This window comes from Mauremys reevesii, linkage group 11 (genome assembly GCF_016161935.1).
Source record: "Mauremys reevesii isolate NIE-2019 linkage group 11, ASM1616193v1, whole genome shotgun sequence".
Classification (NCBI taxonomy): domain Eukaryota; kingdom Metazoa; phylum Chordata; order Testudines; family Geoemydidae; genus Mauremys; species Mauremys reevesii.
In genome coordinates this window covers 75,775,016-75,796,040 of record NC_052633.1, presented here as the reverse complement: position 1 = coordinate 75,796,040, position 21,025 = coordinate 75,775,016, and the positions used below count along the sequence as shown (strand labels likewise).

General features: G+C 51.6%; 2 protein-coding genes across 2 annotated transcripts in view; both read right to left on the bottom strand.

The window, feature by feature from the left end:
* Positions 1 to 21,025, bottom strand: part of LOC120374717 (dnaJ homolog subfamily B member 2-like) — a 99,461-nt gene that overhangs the window by 35,463 nt on the left and 42,973 nt on the right. The gene's annotated exons all lie outside the window — the stretch shown is intronic.
* Positions 3,139 to 19,816, bottom strand: LOC120374725. Its single transcript, XM_039494836.1, has 4 exons — positions 19,706 to 19,816; positions 9,202 to 9,286; positions 8,209 to 8,279; positions 3,139 to 4,349 (listed from the first exon to the last, which is right to left on the bottom strand). Exons 1-4 carry the CDS (start codon positions 19,743 to 19,745, stop codon positions 3,223 to 3,225), a joined length of 1,323 nt encoding a protein of 440 aa, XP_039350770.1. The 5' UTR covers positions 19,746 to 19,816; the 3' UTR covers positions 3,139 to 3,222.

The window sequence follows — 21,025 nt, the reverse complement described above, 5'->3', positions numbered from 1 at the left end:
TCCGGCTGGCCCATTTCAGTCTGCACTTTGTTCAGTGCAAAGCACAGACCCAGCTTTTGTCCCATACTTAGCAACCTCTCTCTTCCTGCTGAAGAAGGCTTCAGCCTCCTCTTTCTCTGTGCTCGCAGTGCAAAACTTCAGCCAGCCGGGCCTGCTACCCGCAGCACCACGAACCCCAGTGTTGCCGGCTCAAAGAGCCCGAGGCGGAGCAACAGCAGGTTCGTTGCCCGGTGTGCATCGCACTAATTATCACACCAGGGTGGAGAAGCAAAACCACGTTTATTTGAGCCCAAATAAGGTGCCAGGGAGAAAAAGCATCTCAAATCCTGCACACCCGCTCGCAGGCGGGGTCCCAGCATTTATACCCCCCTTGTTTGTGTAAGCCTTTTGTTCGGTTTTCCCCCTCACCCCTCCCTTCCCAACAGCAGTTACTTTGAACATTACATCTCAGCGTGTTAGAAAGGTTCCCATTCGCAAGCTTATCTGTTGGCCTTGTCAGCTTCAGGCACAGAAGCCTTCTCCCCCCTTTCCTCCCGCCTTCTCACTACTTTTGCTAGTTTCAGCGGGACTGCAGCTGTCTGCTAAAAAGCTGACTCTCACATATTCTGCTTTTAGGCTGTTAGCATGCAGGTTGGTTAAAGTTCACAGCATGTAAGAACTTTGGTTCACTTCAGGCCCAAAGTCACAACTTTGGTTTACTCAGGCCTAGTGACACCAACACCAGCTTCCCTTTCCCGCGAGATTCCTTGTCACGGGGTGCACCAGGCCTTCATGCTGGGAGCCCTGTGGTCCCACCACACTGCGCCCCAGGAAGGAGTAGCAGAGAGAGGTCCTCCAGGCCTGCCTAGAAGCAGCCAATCCGAGCCCAGCAGGCTCAGATAAAAGGCCCTGCAGGGGTGAGGTGCTCAGTTTCTGGCTACAGGAGCACCAGAGGCTGCATTAGCTGAACCTCAGCTCAGAGCTAGAGCTCTAGCCGTAAGGTAACGCACACGGGTAGAAAGGCCAGGTGGGACGAGGCCCAGGAAATGTGGCTGCTGCTTACAGGGTCCCTGTGTTAGGACCTGGAGAAGGGGTGGCCTGGGGCCCCCTCACTGGCCAGTGGGGAAGTGGCCTCAGTCCTGAAACGGGGACAAGACTCTCTACTAAAAGACTGAGAAGGGGGCTGGAATTCAAGCCGGCCCAGAGATCGGGCTGAAGTCCCTGGTGAGAGCCAACCTTTTGTTGAGCTTTGTCACCCCAGAAAGGGTTCATCCATTCGTCTATTGACTGCGTGACGTAGCTGGAAGGCTGAGCCACTGAAGACCCACCGCGTGAGGCCAACAACGTACAGGGGGCACCAGGAGCAGGGAAAAGGGGGTTGCTGAGTCATACCCAGCCGACAGGAGTGAGTGCCCCATCACACTCCCCCTCCGTGGGGTGCACCGCACAGTTCAGTTCTCTCCCCCTTCTCTCTGCTCTGCCTGTTGCTAACACTTACACTGATTCTACTCAGCTGTACAGACTGTCCAATGCCTTGAATGCCATGTCCTTAGCTGCCATTACTGTCTAGATCGACCAGGTCAACAGAGCTACAGCTCATTGTTCTTCAGATAAATGCTGACGTTTCCTGGTGCTTAGCTAAAGGCTGTGAAGCCCCCTAGAAATATGACAGATGTGTCTTGCTGATAGAAACACTTATTTTGGGTGGGAGGAACATGCTTAGACACAACTCCCTCTGCCCTGCTTCATTCCTTGGCTCAGACAATCCATTGGCTTCCAGCGTCCATCACCTTTGTGTCTCCCTGGAACATTTCCTCTCCTCCACCCTCATCTCAGATCTGCCTGTCACCCCATCACCTGCACATTGCCCTGTGACCCCTGCTTCAGTGCCTCCTCCCCTAAGATTCCCATGGAGGCTTTCATCCTCATCCCAGCTCATCTTGACCTGCCTCTTGGCTGTTTACTTGTACAAAGAACACAAAACCCACCAGTCTGATCCGCAGAGAACTCCTCCGCCTCTTTAGTCATTTCAGGATTCAGTTCTTATTGCCTTCCTCGGATTTATAACCCAGGACGGAGACACCCAGGAAAGGAACCAGCCTCCTCTCCTGTCCAGTGCCCTCAGATCCACTGTTTCCCGCAGAATGTCCCCACACTGATGCTCACACCAGCCAACTTGGCATTCAGGTCATACCCTATGCCAAAGGCAGCTGTGTGCCCCCTTTATCCCCAAAGCCTGCCAGGCCAGAAGCCACCTGCCTGTGGCCATTTAAAGGCAGTGGGTGTGGGGAGCAGGGGAGCGTGTACAGAGCTTCAGGGCTAATCCATCTAGAACCAGTTCTCACCGACCGTAGAACCTCAGAGTTATGAACCCCAGAGTTACACACTGCCTGGCCAAGCACACTCCTCATTTGGAACCGGAAGAACGGGATCAGGCAGCAGCAGAGACACACACAAAAAAGGCAAATACAGTACAGTGCTGTGTTAAATGTATACAACTAAAAAAATAAAGGGTCCATTAAAAAAAAAAAAGATTTGACAAGGTAAGGAAACTGTTTCTGTGCTTGTTTCATTTAAAATAAGATGGTTCAAAGCAGCATTTTTCTTCTGCACAGTAAAGTTTCCAAGCTGTATTAAGTCAGCGTTCAGTTGTGAACTTTGGAAAGAACAGCCCTGACTTTTTGTTCAGAGTTAGGAACAGCCTCCACCCCCGAGGTGTTCGTAATGCTGAGTTCTACTGTAATTGTGGCCCAAAGTAATGTCTCCCTCTCTCCTTCCCCGGCTGCCTTGTGCACACGCCTCCCTTCCCCTTCCCTGGGCACCCCTCAAAGAGAGCCAAAGCCGAGCCCTGAGCCACAGCAGTCAGGGGGCTGCAACCTCCTGACAGCGCCGGGGGGAGCCAGGGGCTCTCTGGGCTCTTCTACGCCCCCGTCACCTTCGTGTGTGAGCAGCGAGCAGGACCACGACCTCCTGTCTATAGTGTCCACAACAGGTGCATGGTATAAATATGCAGCTGAACCATGTGCCAATGCCTAAGCACGCTAATGCCCAGGCCATCACTGGGCCTCTGGAGGCCAGAAAGGCCCTGGGAGCTCTGCTCCTGTCCCCACCTAAGCAGCTCCTCAGCATCTGACTTCTCAGGACAAAGACAGACGGAGAGCCCTGGTCCTGTCCTTTATTGAACAGCTGCTTGCCCACAGGCCAATGCCCCTAGGAAACCTCTTTCCCAGTGGGTCCCAGCATTCACGGCATTCTCCCTTCCCTGGGGTGAAGCTGGGTATGGGAACAGCTGGAATCAGAGGACGAAACATCAGGACTGCTTCTGTCTGGGAGCTGGCTCGTTCCACCCTGGGACTGACTGATTATATCTGGGAGCGGACTCATTTTGCAGGGCAGCTGATTCACCCCACTCTGGAGCTGACTGATTGCATCCAAGAGCTGGCTTGTTCCACTGGGCAACTTATTCATCCCATCCCATATCCATCTCGCTCCACCCTGCAGCCAGCTGCTTTTGCCCACGGGTGGAGTTGTATGACACTGGAGCTGGCCTGGCCTGCCCAGGGGTTGGCTTGGCCACCTAGGCAAATGTCTGGTTTCCCCCAGGACTTGTCTCTTTCCATCTAGCAGCCGATTGGTTCCTCTTGGGAATGTCCTTGTTACACTTGGCAGCGGACTCTCTCCCACCAGGAGCGTCATGCGCGTTAGACACGCTGTCCCAAAGAATTGATCCTGGAGCCTCTTCTCCGTCCCAGCCGGGACCTGACTTGTATCTGGCTGCCAATTCATTCCACCCAGCAGCAACCAGCTTCCACTTTGTGGGAGACTCTTCCAATCATCAGGTAGTTCATTCCACCCAGGATCCAGCTCCTCACACCCAGCAGCCGACTCTAGCCACCCGGCCTCTGCTCTGTGGCATCTGTCACGCGACGGGTTCCTCCCAGCTGGTGACCCCTTGTACCTGGGAGCTAATTTGAGTTTGGCATGCAACTCTTTCCTCCCAGCATGCAATTCACTCCTTCCGGCATGCGTCTCAGCTCCCGGATATGGCTCATACCCGCTCTCCCTGGCCTGCGGAGCACTGTCCCCAGTCCCTGGTGTGCTCCTTTCAGCCTGTGACTTGCTCTCCCGGGCGGGTGCTGTGGTTCCCTTGGCCAGTGGTATGCTGCTTCCCTCCTGTGGTAAGCTTGGCCTGGCTCGGGGCCTGTTCTTTCCAGCCAGCAGCTTGTCACCAGAGGCTGACTTGCATCTGGTTCTGGGGTGTGGCTTCTTTTGCCTCTGACAAGATGTGTGGGGCCCAGGGCGAGGGTCCATAGGCCCAGCGTGAGAGTCAGTCCCTGCTGCTCGTTTGTATGTCTTGTCAACAGCCACCCCTGCAAGAATTGACCCTCATCAGCATTCATAGAAGAGACAACTCGGGCACCTGGGCTCAGCCCCCATGAGAGAAGTGTCTAGCACAGTAACCAGAGCCCAGCTCGAAAGGCCCCATCCCCAGGGCTGCCAACCACCAGAGATTCAGATCATGAGTCAGGCCCCCAGAATCCTGAGATTGGGCCCCCAAAGCTGAGTTGGGTTTTAAAAGACGATCCTGGTTTTGGTCTGTCCATTGAACTCCCCCTGCCCAGCCCCAGTGTGCAGGCTGATGGTTACTGTTAACCACTCTCCCAAATGGATGGCACCCGCCACATCTCACCCCCGCAGCTGCCTGTCCCCTGCCCTGCAATTAATTCTGCCCCCAACAGCCAAACGATTCTCCCCCCAGTCCCCGCATCAGTTCTGCCTGTCCCCCAGCCCCCACCCTCCCCATCTGTTCACCACCCCACCCCCGCAGCTCCCTGTCACTTCAGCCCTCCAGCCTCACCTCTGCTGCTCCTCTGGTGCTTCACCTCCCCACCCCCAGGCCTGGAGGCTGCCACAGGGTCTCCCAAGGTGGGGGGCAGTCCCGGGGTCTCGTCACCCCTTCCCAGGCCAGGTGTGGAGGGGAGGAGGGAGCAGAGGCGCATCCCGTCCCTGTTGCTCACAGGAGGGGAGGAGGGAGTGCAGCTGCTCCCCCCTTCTCACCGCGAGCAAGCCCTTGGGTTACTGAAGGGAGAGGGCGGCGGGAGAGCAGCTCTCAGGAGGCTGGCAGGTGGGGCAGGCAGCTAACCAGAGAGCTATTTGCCAGAGGGCTGGCGCATCTTGTGCCATCGCAAGACTGGGCTCAAGCCCAAATCCTGCCACTTGGCGGGCCGGGGGGAGGCGGGGCGGGAATTGCGAGCACTGGCACCACTGCATCCTCCGCTGGGAACCACCCAGCACCCAGGCTCGCTGCACAGCTGGGCCTTCGCTCAGCAGCAGTGACCTTATGTCAGCGTGTGCAGAGACTCGGTGAGCGGTGGCTGAATGCACGGGCCCTTTGGCACTGGCAGCTGGGTTCTAGGGCTGAGGACACTACAGCCTAGGATACAGGCTGGAGTGACTTCAGTCAGTGACTTCAATCACGTGATTTAAAAACCTCGCACTGTCCCTCCTGGTAGCGTGACAGGGTGTTCACCCCACACTTGCCCTGAAGGAGTTAGCGGAGGACGGACGGACCAATTCGCCTATTAGGCCAGTGGTCCCCAACGCCATTGCGCCCGCCGGGGCACCTATGTGCGCCCGCATACTGGCCGGCGGACGGGCATCCGCCGAAATGCCACAGCAAGCAGCGTCATCCAGAGGCGTTGCCACCGGAATGTCGCCAATTCGGCAGCATTTTGGCGGCGACGCCTCTGGATGATGCTGCCTGTCTGCGGCGTTTCGGTGTCGATGCCTATTGATGTTGCCGCTTCTCAGTAGCATTTCGGTGGATGCTCGTCTGCCAGCCACAGTCTGCGGTGGCTCGTCATCTGGCGCCTGCCAGACAAAAAAGGTTGGGGACCACTGTCTTAGGCTGAAGGCTGGGAGAATTAAGCCCTAATTGCAGGAAGCTCCCCTGTGTGGAAACAGGCAGGGCGTCTATAAAGCCAGGGAGCTGAGAGCAGAGGGGGGTGCAGTCGCTCCCTGGGGGAAGGGAGTGCGCTTATACTCTGGTATTACCATGTCCCATCGATGATCCTCATTCCAGCAGGTTTCCGCAATGCCTGTCATCTCAGTATCATGTAGTGCTAGGCTCTCTAGCTCACCCATCTTAGTATGCAGACTTCTAGCGTTTGTATATAAGCACTTAGACGCCTTGTCAATATCGAGTTGCTTGCCTTCATGTGTTGTATTGAAATGGGACTCTTCTACATGTGACTGTTCCCCTACCTGTACGTTACCAACTTCTTTCCTCTCCTGTATACTAGGCTATAGAGTCCTGCCTTTAATACATTCATCCCTAAGGGATGTGTCTGTGGTTTTCTGCACCTGTCGCCTTTCCCCCAGCCCTTCATTTAAAAATCCTCTACAACCTTTTTAATTTTACGCGCCAGCAGTCTGCTTCCATTTTGGTTATGGGGGAGCTCATCCCTCGTGTATAGGCCACTTCTCCCCCAAAGGTTTCCCTGTTCCTAAGAAACCCAGACCTACACCACTGTCTCATCCACGCACTTCGAGTGTTTGAGTTGTGCTAGATGTTGAGACCCTGGCCCTGTCATTTCTTGCATAGATGAGGATTTCAGGTGTGAACTTCTTAGTAGGAAAAAAATCTCTGTGGAAAAATCTGAAACCCTAGGAACAATTAGGAAACCAATTAAAGAAACCAGTGCAAAACATCCACTTTGCAATCTCAGACTATGAAGCAGGAAGAAAGTGATGTCCTAGCAACGTGTGAACGGAACAGCTGAGTGACACTGTTTTTTAAAAATCATGACTTAAATTTGAAAAAAGAATATATTTTAATCATGATTTTTATCTACTGTGTTCGGAGGGCTGAGCCCTGCCCTCCTTGGGAAAGCAGACACCCATCCAGGAAGCATTCAGGCAGATAGACTCAGATTGTGCTGCTTACACACCCCGTCAGCCAGCTTGGCTCCCCTTCTTTGTGTTTATTTGTACACAAGGAAACAAAGTAGCATGCAACAAACTAGCATTGCTGCACAGCTAGGACTGAGAGCTCAGCCCTGGGAATTCAGGGAGGGCAGAGGTAAGGTGAAAGCTCAGCCTCAGCTCTTCTCATTCTTAAGTGCTAACGTAAATATTTTTTATTGGAAACCTATGTTAAATCGTGCCATGCTACAGAAAGTCTGGACAAGCAGGGTGAAGGCTCCCAAACCACCTTAACTCTGCCCTTACAAGCCCAGCCCTCTCCATGACAGCCATAGGCCTGCACACTGTACATCTTCATCAACAGAATCAGCCACCTCCCATACTACACAGTCCCATATGCCACATACAGGCATGTTCCTACCCACCCACCGCTCTGTATGTGCCATCCACTTGACCAGAGACCAGCCACTAATTGCCCTTCTTTAGCAAGGCAGCAACACCACCATCTCCTGCTTTACACTTTGTAATACACCAGGTATTCTTGGCTTACATCTCAGAGTATCCAGGGTTTACTATGGTCCCTACCCGTGATAAAGAAATAGTGTGTCCTGGTTGACACATCTGCTTTACTCTAAGGGGAGTGGAGGAGACAGAAGGTGGGAGGATGGGGGCAGAGTCAAGGTTAATTCCATATTTTAACTGCACTTCCACCCTTTCCAATATTTGGGTTTTCTTAAGTGTAGCTAACTTTGAATTTCCTGCTGGAATGTTTTTTATTTTTTGTTTTTTTTTTAAATATTTCCCCTATGACATGGAGCACTGTGGGTAACCTTTCCTCTTGCCTGAATCCTCTTTTACTTCTATACGATGTTCATAGAGAAGATCTGAATGGTTGGCCTTTTGGGTTGTTGGGTTTTTTTCAGCGTTGTGGGGGTTGATTTTGTTTGTTTGCTTTTTACTTTAGAAGTATCAGGATTGTGAAACCAGGTCGTGTGTGTGTGTGTGTGTGTGTGTGTGTGTGTGTGTGTGAGTGATGACCCCCCAGGGTCTTTTTGTCATCTCTCATACTAAACAGCCCTACAAGCCTTGGCTGAGAGTTTCAAACATGGCTAGTGGTTTTTAGAAACCTCAGTTCTTGGGTGCCCAACTTGAGACCCCTTCAAGGGTCCCTGATTTCCAGGGAAGGGGGGCTCAGCACTCTTTTTGACAGTCAGCTGCCTTTCAACTGTCTCAAGTTTGGCACCCAACAACCGAGGTTCCCAAAAGCATGCGTCACTTTTGAAAACCTTGGCCTTTGCTCCTTACCGTTAACACGAACAGATTTCAGCTCTCCGTCTCCTTCAACATCTGCCTGCTCCTGCCTATTCGCCACGGTCCTGGGAAACAGACAGTAGAGTTACCCAGGCAAAGGAGGGGCAGCACCCATTAGGACACACATTTCCCCCCCACACACCCACAATTGGCAGATGTTATCTTTACAAAGCAAGTCAGTGCACATGGCTCAGTTCAATAAACAGTCCTAGTGCCTCACTGTGCAGAGAATTCTTGCCACTTGAGACCCGATCTTGCCCCTGCAAGTTTGTTCAAAATGCTGCTACCACGAACCTCGTCCTGTTCTGATGCTGTGTCCTCCCAGCTCGCTGCATCCATTGCCCCCCCCATCCGGCACCGCCCCAAACACAAACTACTAGCAATTGCCTGGCCCGTCACACTGACCACTGCCGCCGCCTCCTCCTTTTCCAGAAGCCGGCAGATGAATTCATTTTTCTACCACATCAATTTCAGGCTGCTTGGCCTTGCCTGAGGCCTTTCAAAGCTTCGCCCTGCCCTATCTGTCAACTCTTGCACATTATTGACATATCAACCCCCACCTCGCTCTCCCTACTAGTCCAGGTGTCTCTCAAGCACCTCCAGGTCTTCTCTCATTCTGCCCTTTTCTGCGTGACCGCTTCCCATGAAGCTCCATCAGGCCATTGCGTTGCACTTCTTCTCCAAATCCCCCCTAAACTCCCCTCCGCTGGGGGCTTGCAAAGGGCTTAGGAAGTTGGTGTGCTCGACTGCTGTTCATTATATCAAACTGTTCTCTCTCCTCCTTCCTGTTTGTTCATCTTCTCTGCTGTCCCTCCTCCTGGGCTTACCTTGGAGGGCTCTTTTCCTGTCACGTGCATGCAGAGTCTAGCGCAATGGTGCTATAACGTGTGTGGTCACAGGATAAACAATCAACAACAATAATAGCAGGAACTGTAGACTCCGTGCTGAAGAGGTGACCGTGAATGGAAGCTGATGGCCCCGCCTTACCTTTTTGTTGTGATGCATTTGCCATTGATGAACTTGGTAGAGGTGGAAGAGACGCAGAAGCCTTCTCCCAAGTTGAGGGATACAACTGAAAAACAGGATGGCAAACTAACTGCAGGGAGCTTCCAGGCAGGGCCAGGCCCCGAATGGCCCAGCTGGATCCCAGGAGGTTCCCTTAGCCAGGAGCATAAGGGGAGGGAACAGGTCAGCAAGGGGATGAGCTACAAGGCAGGGGTGAAATGTGAAGAAAAATGTTCTTCCAGGACCCAGAGGGAGAATGTCCCTGTGAGACATCAGAGCTGATCCAAGCAGCGAAGAGACCAGGGCTGGGTCGGACTGGGGGGAGGACTGACTGTAGAGGAGAAGGGAGGAGAGCTGGGCCGAAGAGAGGAGAGGAGAGGAGATCAGGTCTGGATAGGGGAGACTCCAGAGAGCAGATTTAGCAAGGCGGGTGTGTCTGAGAGAAGATTGCAGCTGCTCAGGTGAGGAGCAGGGAGCAGGGAGAGCCAGCGGGCAGGAATGGTGCTCTGGAGGAGTGGAGCCGATTGACAAGGAGGGGTCAGGTGCCCGGTGGTCACCGGTATGATGAGATCAGGTAGGGCACACGCTTGGTGCACACTTGGGTGTGGCCAATGAACGGTTCAGGAATCCATCCCTCCTGCCTCGTGCTCAGGCAGCCACTCAGCTAGACAGGCCCAGCTCCAGTGTCAGCCAGACGCCCTCTCCCCTTTCCTACTGTCGCTCACCTCCATGGCAGTGTTTCCAGCTGGCCTTATTTCTCTGCCCCCTAGTGTTCCTCAGGCCTTGGCATCTCCTGCCCCACACCCAGTATGATTCTTAGTGTGCCCTGTCACCCCCCTAGGGCGCAGTCCTGGGTGGGCTAGCATTCCGCATGCTGCTAAAAGCCGGGGTCAGTTCCTGCATTGAGCCCAGTAACGTCCTGAGGAATGTCAGCACATCCAGTCCTGGGTTCAACCCCCCCGTGAGGGAATATTTCCCACACCCCTTGGCAAGCTGCTCCAGTGACTGACTACCTTCGCTGGCCAACATTTTCCTCTGAAATCTGAATGTAGCTAACCGAACTCCAAGCCACTGGATTTTGTTATGCCTCTGCCTGCTACAGGAACGAGCCCTGAAGTATCATGTATGAGGTATTTCTATACCGTGATCAGGTCACCTCTCAACCTCATGTTCAGTGAGCTGAATAGACTGAGCGCTTTTAGTCTCACTGTAAGGTGTGGTTTCCAGACCACAGATCATCCTTCTAGCACTTGGCTGAGCCCTCTCCTCATTTTCAACATTATTTTTATTTCAACAGCCTTGTTTAAACAGTGGTTCTCAACCAGGGTCCGCGTTCCCCGGGGGTGCACAGAGGTCTAGGGAGCACAGCAACTCATCTAGGTATTTGCCCTAGTTTTACAACAGACGATGTAAAAAGCACCAGCGGCGTCAGCACAAACTAGCATTTCATACAATGACCTGTTTATGCTGCTCTATGTACCATACACTGAAATGTAAGTACAACAGTTACATTGCAATCGATGTATTTTATAACTAGATGGTAAAAAGGAGAAAGCCAGCACTTTTCAGTGATAGTGGCTGTGACACTTCTGTATTTTTATAAGCAAGTTGTTTTTAAGTGAGGTGAAACGTGGGGGTGCACAAGACAAATCAGCCCCCTGAAAGGGGGACAGTCGTCTGGAATTTGGAGAGCCGCTGGTTTAAAGTAGTGACACTAGCTCTAGTTCTGCAGCAGGTGTTTCACACTGTACGTCTCTAATAGCAAATCCTGGACAGCTGATGGCCTGTGCTGTTGCTGGCCTAACAGGACATTACAATGACCTCTTCTCCTTGCCCAGCAGCACGTTCCTGGTTCCAGGGCTACCTGTGCCTTTTCCCGCTTTTCTGGTGTCCCTGAGTGCACCCCCACAATTGTTAGGCCTTGTGCCCTTCCCTTTGCTGGGGTGGAAGGTCCATGATTCTCCCACTCGTCCACTGTGAGCTGGGCTACAGCACCCTGTGCGTCAGCCATGCGAACCCCCACAGGCCTGGCTGGGCTGCGGTGCCGGCAGTTCTGTCAGTGTGAATTTGTCTGGTTTTAGCTTCCAGCCGTTGGATTGCTAGAGAGCTCGGTAACGTATTGTGCTAGTCAAATATATGTACTAAATAATGTTAGAGAAATGAATATTATATAGAGCATTGTAAGAAAATATAAAGGGATCTTTGCTTTTGGTATTTGTCTGTGCTAATGCAGCATTTCAGAACTTAGCTGAAAGAGCTTCAGGGTTATATAAACCATGAAACTGGTTATTGTGTCTTTAGCTGTAAAATGCCTGGCCTGTGCAAATAGCAGGGTGAAGCAGTGTCGAGATGCAATTGTTAACTCCAGGGGGCTCCCTCTTCCTCCACCCCTCCTCCGCCCCCACAAGCTAACAAGTAAATACTCAAGGCCACAAAACCAGATCAGTCAGAAGAATTACAACTACTATACGATTTTAAAACAAAAACTGGGATGGAACCAGTAGGGATGACAGAAGCAGACAGCTAAAAGTACTTTTTAGCAGGATAAGCAAAAATGTATTTGTTTAGGTTAGTTATTGTGACATATGCCTGAGAATGTCTTACTGAGCGGGTTAGAATAGATCGGTACATAGCTACGGTAACTTGGTAAAAGGAGCCTGTGCAAAGTTATGGAAGAGAAGATGAAAGACGGGTGATTAACAACAAGAGAGTGGTGAAGACACAGGAATAAACATAGCAGGGATCAGAGATTTAAAGAATTTACGTTCCTTGAGAACAGGGTGTGTGATCACTTACTTTTCTTTCCTTATCTATTTTTGCATGTATATGTTATTCATAGGTAGGGCCCTACCAGATTCACGGCTCTGAAAAACACATCACGGACCGTGAAATCTCATCTCCCCTGTGAAATCTGGTTATTGTCGGGGTGTCATGGTATTGCCACCTTACTTCTGTGCTGCCTTCAGAAAGCAGTGGCTCCTGGCCAAGCATCCAACTCGGAATGCAGTGCTGCTGCCAGCCGCAGTGCAGAAGTGAGGGTGGCATGGTATGCGGGGGTGTCACTTTGGGGAGGGCAGGGCCAGCCTTACGGGTGGGCGACTCAGGCGACCAATCAGGGTGCCATGGTCAGGAGGCTCTCTGGTCTCTCTCCCACCCCCACACAGACAGCCCAAGGCCCTTTTAACTCCAAGTGCTGGGGAGGAGCAGGGCTACGGGTGCCCTGGCTGGGGAATCCTACCCTGCGCCAGGCTCCAGCTGCTATCCCCAGCCAGGCTATAGAGGGACGGGATTTCCTCTTCCCTGGCATGGGCTGCTCCTGGGGCCGGGGCAGACCCACCTCTGGTGGTGGTGCAGAAGTAAGGGTGGCAATGCCATACCATGCCACCCTTGCTTCTGCGCTGCTGCTGGCGGCAGTGCTGCCTTCACAGCTGGACTCTCAGCCAGCAGCTGCTGCCCTCCAGCTGCCCAGCTCTGAAGGCAGCACCGCTGCCACCAGCAGCACAGAAGTGAGGGTGGCAATACCATACCATGCCACCCTGCCTTCACAGCTGGACTCTCGGCCAGCAGCTCCTGCCCTCCAGCTGCCCAGCTCTGAAGGCAGCACCGCTGCCACCAGCAGCACAGAAGTGAGGGTGGCAATACCATACCATGCCACCCTGCCGTCACAGCTGGACTCTCGGCCAGCAGCTGCCGCTCTCCAGCTGCCCAGCTCTGAAGGCAGCACAGAAGTGAGGGTGGCCACACCACAAGCCCCTTACAATAGCCTTGTGCCATCCCCCACGACCCCTCTTTGGGTCAGGACCCCCCCAGTTACACACCATGAAATTTCAGATTTAAATATCTGAAACCATGAAACGAGACTTTTAAAATCTCATGACCGTGAAATTTACCAAAATGGACCATGAATTTGGCAGGGCCCTATTCATAGAGAAGTGTTGACTTAAAACATACAAATAAAAGCTAAAAGAAACTATTTAAGCCTAGTCAAAGTGGATGTCATTTTTCACCCAACAGGATCTTGTTACACCTTTGTCTGCTAGAGTGAAGAACCCTCTGTTATCTCACTCCACACTGTAGGTACTTATAGACTGTGATCACTCACCCCTTAGCCTTCTCTTTGTTCATTTAAACAGATTGAACTCCCCGAGTCTCACCATCAGGCATGCTTGCCAATCCCTTATCCTTTCCATAACTCTTCTTTGAACCCACTCCTATTTACCAACATCCGTCTTGAATTGTAGACCCCAGCACTGGCTGCAGTATTCCAGCAGCAGTCGCACCAGTGCTAGATACAGAGGTAATATAACATCCCTACTGCTTAGATTCCCCTGGATATACATCCAAGGATCCCAGCCCATTGGCCCACCACATTGTGCTGGGAGCTCATGTTCAGCTGATTATCCACCAGGGCCCTCAAATCCTATTCAGAGTCACTGCTCCCCAGATAGAGGCCCCCATCCGGCGAGTGTGGCCTTCACTCACTTCCTAGGGGTATGACTTTATATTTGGCCATGTTAAAACTCAGATTAGTTGCTTGCACCCATCTTACTAGGTCTCTGCCAGGAACCTGTCCTCTTCGTTGTTTTCTGCTCCCCCAGTCTTCCTGTTGTCTGCAAACTTTAGCAGTGAGGAGTTTGCCTTTTCTTCCCAGCCATTGAAAAATACGTTAAATAGCACAGGGCCACGTACCGATCCACTAGAAACATGCCCTCTTCATGAAGATTCCCCTTTTACAATTACATTTTGAAACCGATCTGTTAATCCGGTTCGACGTGTGCCATGTTGATGTTGCGTCATTCTGATTTCTTAATCAAAATGTCATCTGGTACCAAATCAAACGCCTTTCAGAAGTCTAAGTATATTACATCAACTGTGTTACTTCTATCCAGTGATGAGCTGCCAAAATCTTAACAACTGGTTCCCTATAAAAAGTTCTGATTTAAGGGGTGGGGGGAGGAGACATACTCGTGGGGCCGGGGGCCCCTGCAGGGCCTGGGGAAAATTGCCTCCCCCCCAGCGGCCCTGGAGCTTGCAGCACCCCCTTACCTTGCCTGCAGCTCAAAGCAGCAGGACGACTCCGGAGCTCAGCTGAGCTGCCCAGCTGGTGCCTGCGGCTGGCCCCGCTGCAGCTGCGGGGAAACGGGGGAGGGGCCGGGGGAACTTCAGCCTCCCCAGCTGGGAATCCTGGGAACAACAGGATGGTCCGGCCTGCAGACCGGAGTTCCTTGTCCATCCCCTGGCCCTTTAACAACCCGTTCTCCACGGAGGTCTAATTTTAGCAACCGGTTCTTGAGAACTGGTGGGAACCAGCTCCAGCTCACCACTGCTTCTGTCAAGCAAACTTGTATTCTCACAAAAAAATCAAGTTCCTTTGACAGGATCTATTTTCCATAAACGCATGTCAATTGGCATTAATTATATCACCTTCCTTTAATTCTTTATTGAATCCTGTATGAGCCGTTCCATTATTTTTCCCAGGATCGATGTCAAGCTGACAGGCCTGTCATTACCCAGGCTGTCCTATTTACCCTGTTTAAAATATTGGCACATTAGCTTTCTTCCAATCTTCTGGAACTTCCCCGCTGTTCTAAGATTTATTGGAAATTAGCTTTAACGGTTCGGAGAGCTCCTACGCCAGCTCTTGTAAAATTCTGGGATGCAAGTTGTCCAGACCTGCTGATTTAAAAATGTCTATCTTCTAGCAACTGCTGTTTAACATCCTCCTGGGTTACTGTTGGAATGGAAAGTGTTTCATCATCATCTGATATGACTACATCTGGCTTTTTCCCAACTACAGAACAGAAATACAGGTCTGTCACATCTTACGTGCATTTAACAGGCGCAATTTCAGCTTTACACGGTTGGCAAAAACAAAAACAAAAAAAAGAGAAAAATAACAATTTTAATACTGTTTCCGTAGTGCGGGCAATTCCACCCGTCATTCAACTCAATGTAATTTGACTATACACAGTTTTTGCTTTACGCGCTAACCGCGGAACGGAACCCCCGCGTAAGATGAGACAGACTTGTATTTAATGAACACTTTTGCCTTTTCGACATTATTATTGACAATTGTATCGTTTCTATCTAGTGGTGACCCAACACCATTTTAGCACAAACAAGTAGCATATTCACAGCTAATAGCTCAGGCCTTTTCTTAATGACCCCTGACCAGGGCCAGCTTTAAGCCAATTCCCCTGATTCCCCAGAATCGGGCCCTGCGCCTTAGGAGTCTTCTCCCCCCTCAGCGGCTGTGGGGGGTCCGCTCCAGAGCTTCAGTGGCATTTTGGCGGCGGGGAGGTTCTTCAGTGCCATGGAAGATCCGGAGCAGACCCCCGCTGCTGAAGCCCCGGACCACCGCCGGGTATTCAAATCAGGCCCTGCCCTTCATAAAGTCGCCCTGCCCCTGACCTGTCTACCACAACTAGTTCACTTCTCTGGAGCCATTGTTTTGCCTTCCTGCTTTTCCCCTAACAGCCCTCCTAGTAAATCATTTTACGAAACCAGTGTGTGCGTACTGCAAATGCTGCTATGCAGTAGCTATCCCCATAACCAGCTCGTGGACAATATTCATAAATATTCAACCCCACCTCCATCACAACTGCTCCCTCGTCTTTCTGGGCTATTTACAGAGCTCCAGTCTCTGCAGGTTCAAGGCAATGTGGACACTAGGAAATATCCAAGTGTCAGGTCTCAGTGCTGATACTATTAGATGTATCATCTGCCTTCCATACTGCTGACTACCGGGTGATGTTGTCTCTCCTGCAGACGGTGGGACGGTGGATGAGGCTGCTTCGGAGTGGCTTTGCTGTCTGATCCCAGAGGGTACTGTTGGTTGCTCTCCTCCCCTGAGGGCTCTCGCATGTGGGGCTCAGCAGGGCTCCATTCTCTCCTCCCTTTGGGTCACTGTGTATATGGGCTGTTGGGAAGGTTGCTAGGAGTGTGGTGCCTTTGCTCTAAATGTCCATCTCCTCTGACTCCCGTGGTGCAGTTAAAGCCTTAGCCAGTGTCTGCAGGAAGAGGGTGAACTCAACCCCAATACCCCTATGTTTAAGCTCTTCCAGGTAGGGACCATCTTTTTGTTGTGTGTTTGTCCAGCTCCTAGCACAAAGGGGCCCTGATCCATGACTGGGGCTCCTAGGTGCTACCACAGTACTACTAAACAATAATTATCCTCAAAATAGAGACCACTGGGGAGGTGGCTGCAGGATGGGAATGGCCATTCACTGTGGGATTCCTCCACCACACCCAAGTCTAGCATTACTTGGATTGAGTCTTGATGGTGTCGCACATCGTCTGGGGTAGGGGCCAAGGGATCTCCCTCACCCTCTGTCCAGGGTAGGTCTCTGGGAAATGATATGTCAAGTGGGTACGCCCCAGGAGGGCAGAGAATACCCGAGGGAGTGCTTGTACCAGCGGATCCATCTGGGCCTTTTGTTCAGCCCCGAGCATCTCCCCTAATTTGACAGCATTATTAGCCTCTGTTGTTGGAATCTCTGGCCTCAGTCCAGGGGTGATGAAGAAGGCTTGCCTGTCACGCCAGCCTTCAGTAGGTTGGCATCGCAGATGTGGGTGTCTTTTCTTTTGCCTGGGTGCCGTAGGCCCCGCTGACTATGAGGTACAAGTTGCAATACCTCTAAAGGTCCCTGCCATTGGGCCAGTAGCTCGGACTCTGTGCTTGGCAACAGCAGAACTTGGTCCCCCAGCTTGAACTCTCCTCACCGGCCTTCATGGTTGTTTGTCACTGCGTGATGATGCTGAGCCTTCTGTAGGCTCTCATGGGCAATGCCCCCAACCTTTCCAGCTGCTTCTGCAGCTGACAGACGCATTGGACTGGGTGTTTCTGCTCGTGGTCCCTGACTTCCCCAGCACTCCCGTAATAAACCGAGGATGTCCCAGAGCTGCCTGCCATAGAACAAGCTGAAAGGGAGGAACCCAGGGATGTTTGGGGAACCGCCTGGATAACAAATAGTAACAGAGGCAACAGTGATCCCAGTGCTTGGGCTCTGTGACGACAAACTTTTTCAGCATCCCCTTGAGGGTCTTATTAAAACGTCCCACTGTGCCATCAGTCTGGGGCTGGTAGGACGATGGTTTTAACTCAGCTGTCTTCAGGAGACTACACATATCCTGCATCAGGTTGAATGTAAGGTTGGGTTCCTAGTCGGTCAAGATTTCCCATGGCAGGCCTACCCTGGCAAAGAGTTTCGTTAACTCACTTGCTATTGTGCTTGCGTTGATAGATCGCAAGGGAACAGCTTCCGGATAATGTGTTGCATAAGCCACTATTACCAATGTAGAATGATGGCCCGTCGAGCTCTTCTCTGAGGGGCCAGCTAGATCCAACCCCGTCCTCTCAAAGGGGGTTTCTACTAGGGGAAATGGTGCCGGTTTGACCCCCTCAGCCCCTGAGAGTTGGCAGTCTGGGCAAGGCGCTCAGTAGCCTGCACCATCCTGGACACCCCAGGCCAGTAGAAGCCAGCCATGAGGCAGTGTGACGTTATGAGTATAATCTCTCATTGAAAGGTAACAGGGCCAGAAAGAGTTAATGAACTCACCTCACCGACTAACCTGACCCATGGGTGAACCTTGAGAACCGGTTAGGAAGATATGTAAATGACTAGAGCTTTGAAATGCAAGTCTGCATTGTTAGAGGTAGAAGGGGAGATGTTTGCTCAGGTCATGTGATGTCAGCAAACAAGTCTTGTCTATTGCTATAGTTTTGATTCAAAGATCAAAAAAAGGAATATTAACATTTATGATGATACTTGAGTGAAATAGTATTATTGTCTATGTGTCTCTTTGAAGGTTATGCTAACCTGTATCTGAACTGTTTAATGGATAAATTACTCTGTGCTAATTGCCAGGATGTTTGGGAGAAGGAGAGTTGAGCCGATTGTTTTCTCAGGCTAAAGGCTGCTGGAAATGTATAAAAAGCCTGGGACACGATCCTTCTTCATCTCAGATCTGCTTTGGGTTTCAAGAGGGGGAAACCTTAAGCCATAAGGATTGAGATCCCCAGTCACTGACTGGAGCCACCCTGACTATGGAAATTGGACTATAACCTATGGACTATTTCTAAGAGGACTTTTGGCAACTACAAGCTCACCTCTGCTGTGTATCTGAACCTCAAGAATTGAATTCAAGTCTGTCTGTAGATTAATCTTTTAACCAACACTCTCTCTCTTTTCTTTTTTAAATAAATTTTAGCTTAGTTAATAAGAATTGGCTATAGCGTGTATTTTGGGTAAGATCTAAGTTGTAATTGGACCTGGGTATGTGGCTGATCCTTTGGGATTGGAAGAACCTTTTCTTTTATATGATAAAGTAAGATTCTTAGGAATCATCATCATATCTGACAGGTGTGTCTGGACGGAGGCCTGAGGCTGGGCACTTTAAGGGAACTGCGGGGTTTGGACTCTAAGTGACCAGTGAGGTACTGTAGAAGCTGTTTTGTGCTGGTTGGTAAATCTAAGTATTGGAATAACCGCCAGCGTTTGGGGTTTGTCTGCCCCGTTTGGTTTGCAGTTCACCCTGATTGAGTGACCTCAGCTGGCTCCCACGGGCAGCACCGTCACAGGCAGTCAAAGGTTTTCTCTCTCCCTAGGTGCCCGCACGTGGACCAAGGGCAGTACCTCCTGCCTATGCACTTTTGGGGACTGGCAGCTGGGCCCTAGCTCCCTTGTCTGTCTTGCTCACGCTATGCGATGAAGCCGTTCTCCCTGGAATCGGTCACGCATGCAGGGTCTCCCAGGCCAGCGCGCTGCCCACATGACAACCCTTCTTCCCAGTCCTCCCAGGCCACTTTGTTACACCATGAGCCACAGCAGATGGCAACTGACAATGGTTGTCTCCCCCTGCGTCTGGCAGACGGCAGCTCAGAGACAAGTTTCTGCCCTGGCTCTGGTGGCCGTGGAGAAGGCTTCCTTCCTTCCCCACCACCATGCCCACGAAGGCCTGAGCTGCCGAGCCGTTCCTGCTGCCAGATGAACCCCAGCTGCTTCCTCTTCAACCGATTCAGAACTTCTCTACTCCACAGACAAGCCTGGCCGGGCCTGGGCCAGACTGGCCATTTCCACGGCAGCAGGTCTGGGCTAGGGCAGGACAGATGTCACCTCTCTGGGTGAGGTCTCACCAGCCTCCCTCGCTGAGGTTTTCAGACGTGCTGGGGAGCTGTAGCCCACAGCCCACAGGCCAGACCTCCCCTGTCCTGGCGGGGAGGCCTGCTGGGGTGGGGAGGGTGCTGAGCTCACCGTTGGCTGAGGTTTATGGCCCTTCCCAGGGCAGAGTGAGGGGCCAGGCTCCCTAGGTGGTGGGTATTAGGCCCATGCCCAGGAGACCAGCCCTTGTCTGACCCTCGTGCTTCTTCCTACATCCCCTTTCCCCTCTCTGCTCTGCACCAATTGCATCAGCCACTGTCTGACCACTGCCTAGCTCAGCACTGAGCTCCCCGGACCCCAGCCCCACGCGTACAGCTCTGCCATACCTGCCTGTGTCGGAAGAGCCTGTGCCGCTGGCTGGGTCATAGCCACACCGCACCTCGCTCTGGTTTCACGTCACACTGCAGAGCCCAGCCCCTGCCTGGCCGGGGGCTGCCTGGAGACTGATTGTGATGTCAGGACTCTGCACTTGGCATTTGAGGTCTGCGGTTGGTTACAAAAATCAATCACAGGCAACAAGTGGAAAAGATGGTTTAACCCCTTATGTGCCAATCCTTCCTGTTACCTAGGGTGCTGCTCTCACCATTAACTCTGTCCCTGTCTGCCTTTGTTTGTTGTTCATTGTACGTTGGCTGAGCTGTGCACAGCCCTCTGCCTGCACTGCACACATTCCTTAGGGCCACCCAGGACACTAATTGCTCTAGGAATGAATGGATTGTAGAGCCAGGCAGATGGAAACCATTGTACTGAGCTGGCATCTTTCATTTCACTGGAGCATCTTTCCTCATCAGGTCATGGTGCTGGGGAGTCCTTGAGTGCCTGCATGGCTCTGCCCTTCTCTCAGCTCCCCATGGGAGGTGGGGGACACGGGGCCCAGAGGGGGTGACACCGCTGAGTTATATGAAGGCCTTGTAATATTTTCTGTACTATTCTGTCCCCGCCCCTTTTTTTTGTATTCAAACATCCTCTTTTGACCACATCTGCACGTTGAGGCGAGGTCTCCACTGAACTCCGTATCACTATGTCCCAGTTCCTTTCTTGGGTCGATACAGCTCACTTAGACTCCTGCAAGGTAGAGTCATTTAATTTTTTTCCCTCCAGTGTGTATTACTTTCCATTTGTCAACATTAAATATCATCTGCCATCGTGTGGCCCATTCCCCTAACTTGTTCAGGTCTCGGAAGTTCCTCACAGCCCTCTCCGATCTTGACTAACCTAAATAACTTTGTCATCTGCAAATTTTGCTACCTTGCTACTCACCCCCTTTCCAGATCATTAATAAATATATGAAACAAGGGACCTCGTATGAAACCTCGCAGCCCCACTGTTAACCTTCTGCCATGATGAAAATTGACCATTTCGTCTTACTCTTTGGTTTCCATCTCTTAGCCAGTTTTTGATCCACGACGATACTTTGCCTCTCACCCCCCTGAGGACTTTGCTTCTTTAGTAGTGGATTGTGCAGGACCTTGCCAAAGGCCTTTTGGAAGTCAATATAACATACCCACTGGTCTGCTTTAGCCATCACTTTATTGGCACATTCAGAGAATTCTTAAGAGAGTAACAAGACACAACTTTCCCTTGCAGATCCAGGCTGGTTAGACCCTATGAAATCGGGTTGTGAATTCAATCCTTGAGGGGGCCAC

What these genes read in the sequence shown, in the direction of transcription:
- LOC120374725 (XM_039494836.1), bottom strand. Translation starts at nt 19,745, where the DNA reads ATGACCCAGCCAGCGGCACAGGCTCTTCCGACACAGGCAG. An exon ending in GGCTCTTCCGACACAGGCAG is followed by an intron (nt 9,287 to 19,705) that starts GTATGGCAGAGC and finishes CCTGTTTTTCAG; the next exon opens with TTGTATCCCTCAACTTGGGA. An exon ending in AAATGCATCACAACAAAAAG is followed by an intron (nt 8,280 to 9,201) that starts GTAAGGCGGGGC and finishes TCTGTTTCCCAG; the next exon opens with GACCGTGGCGAATAGGCAGG.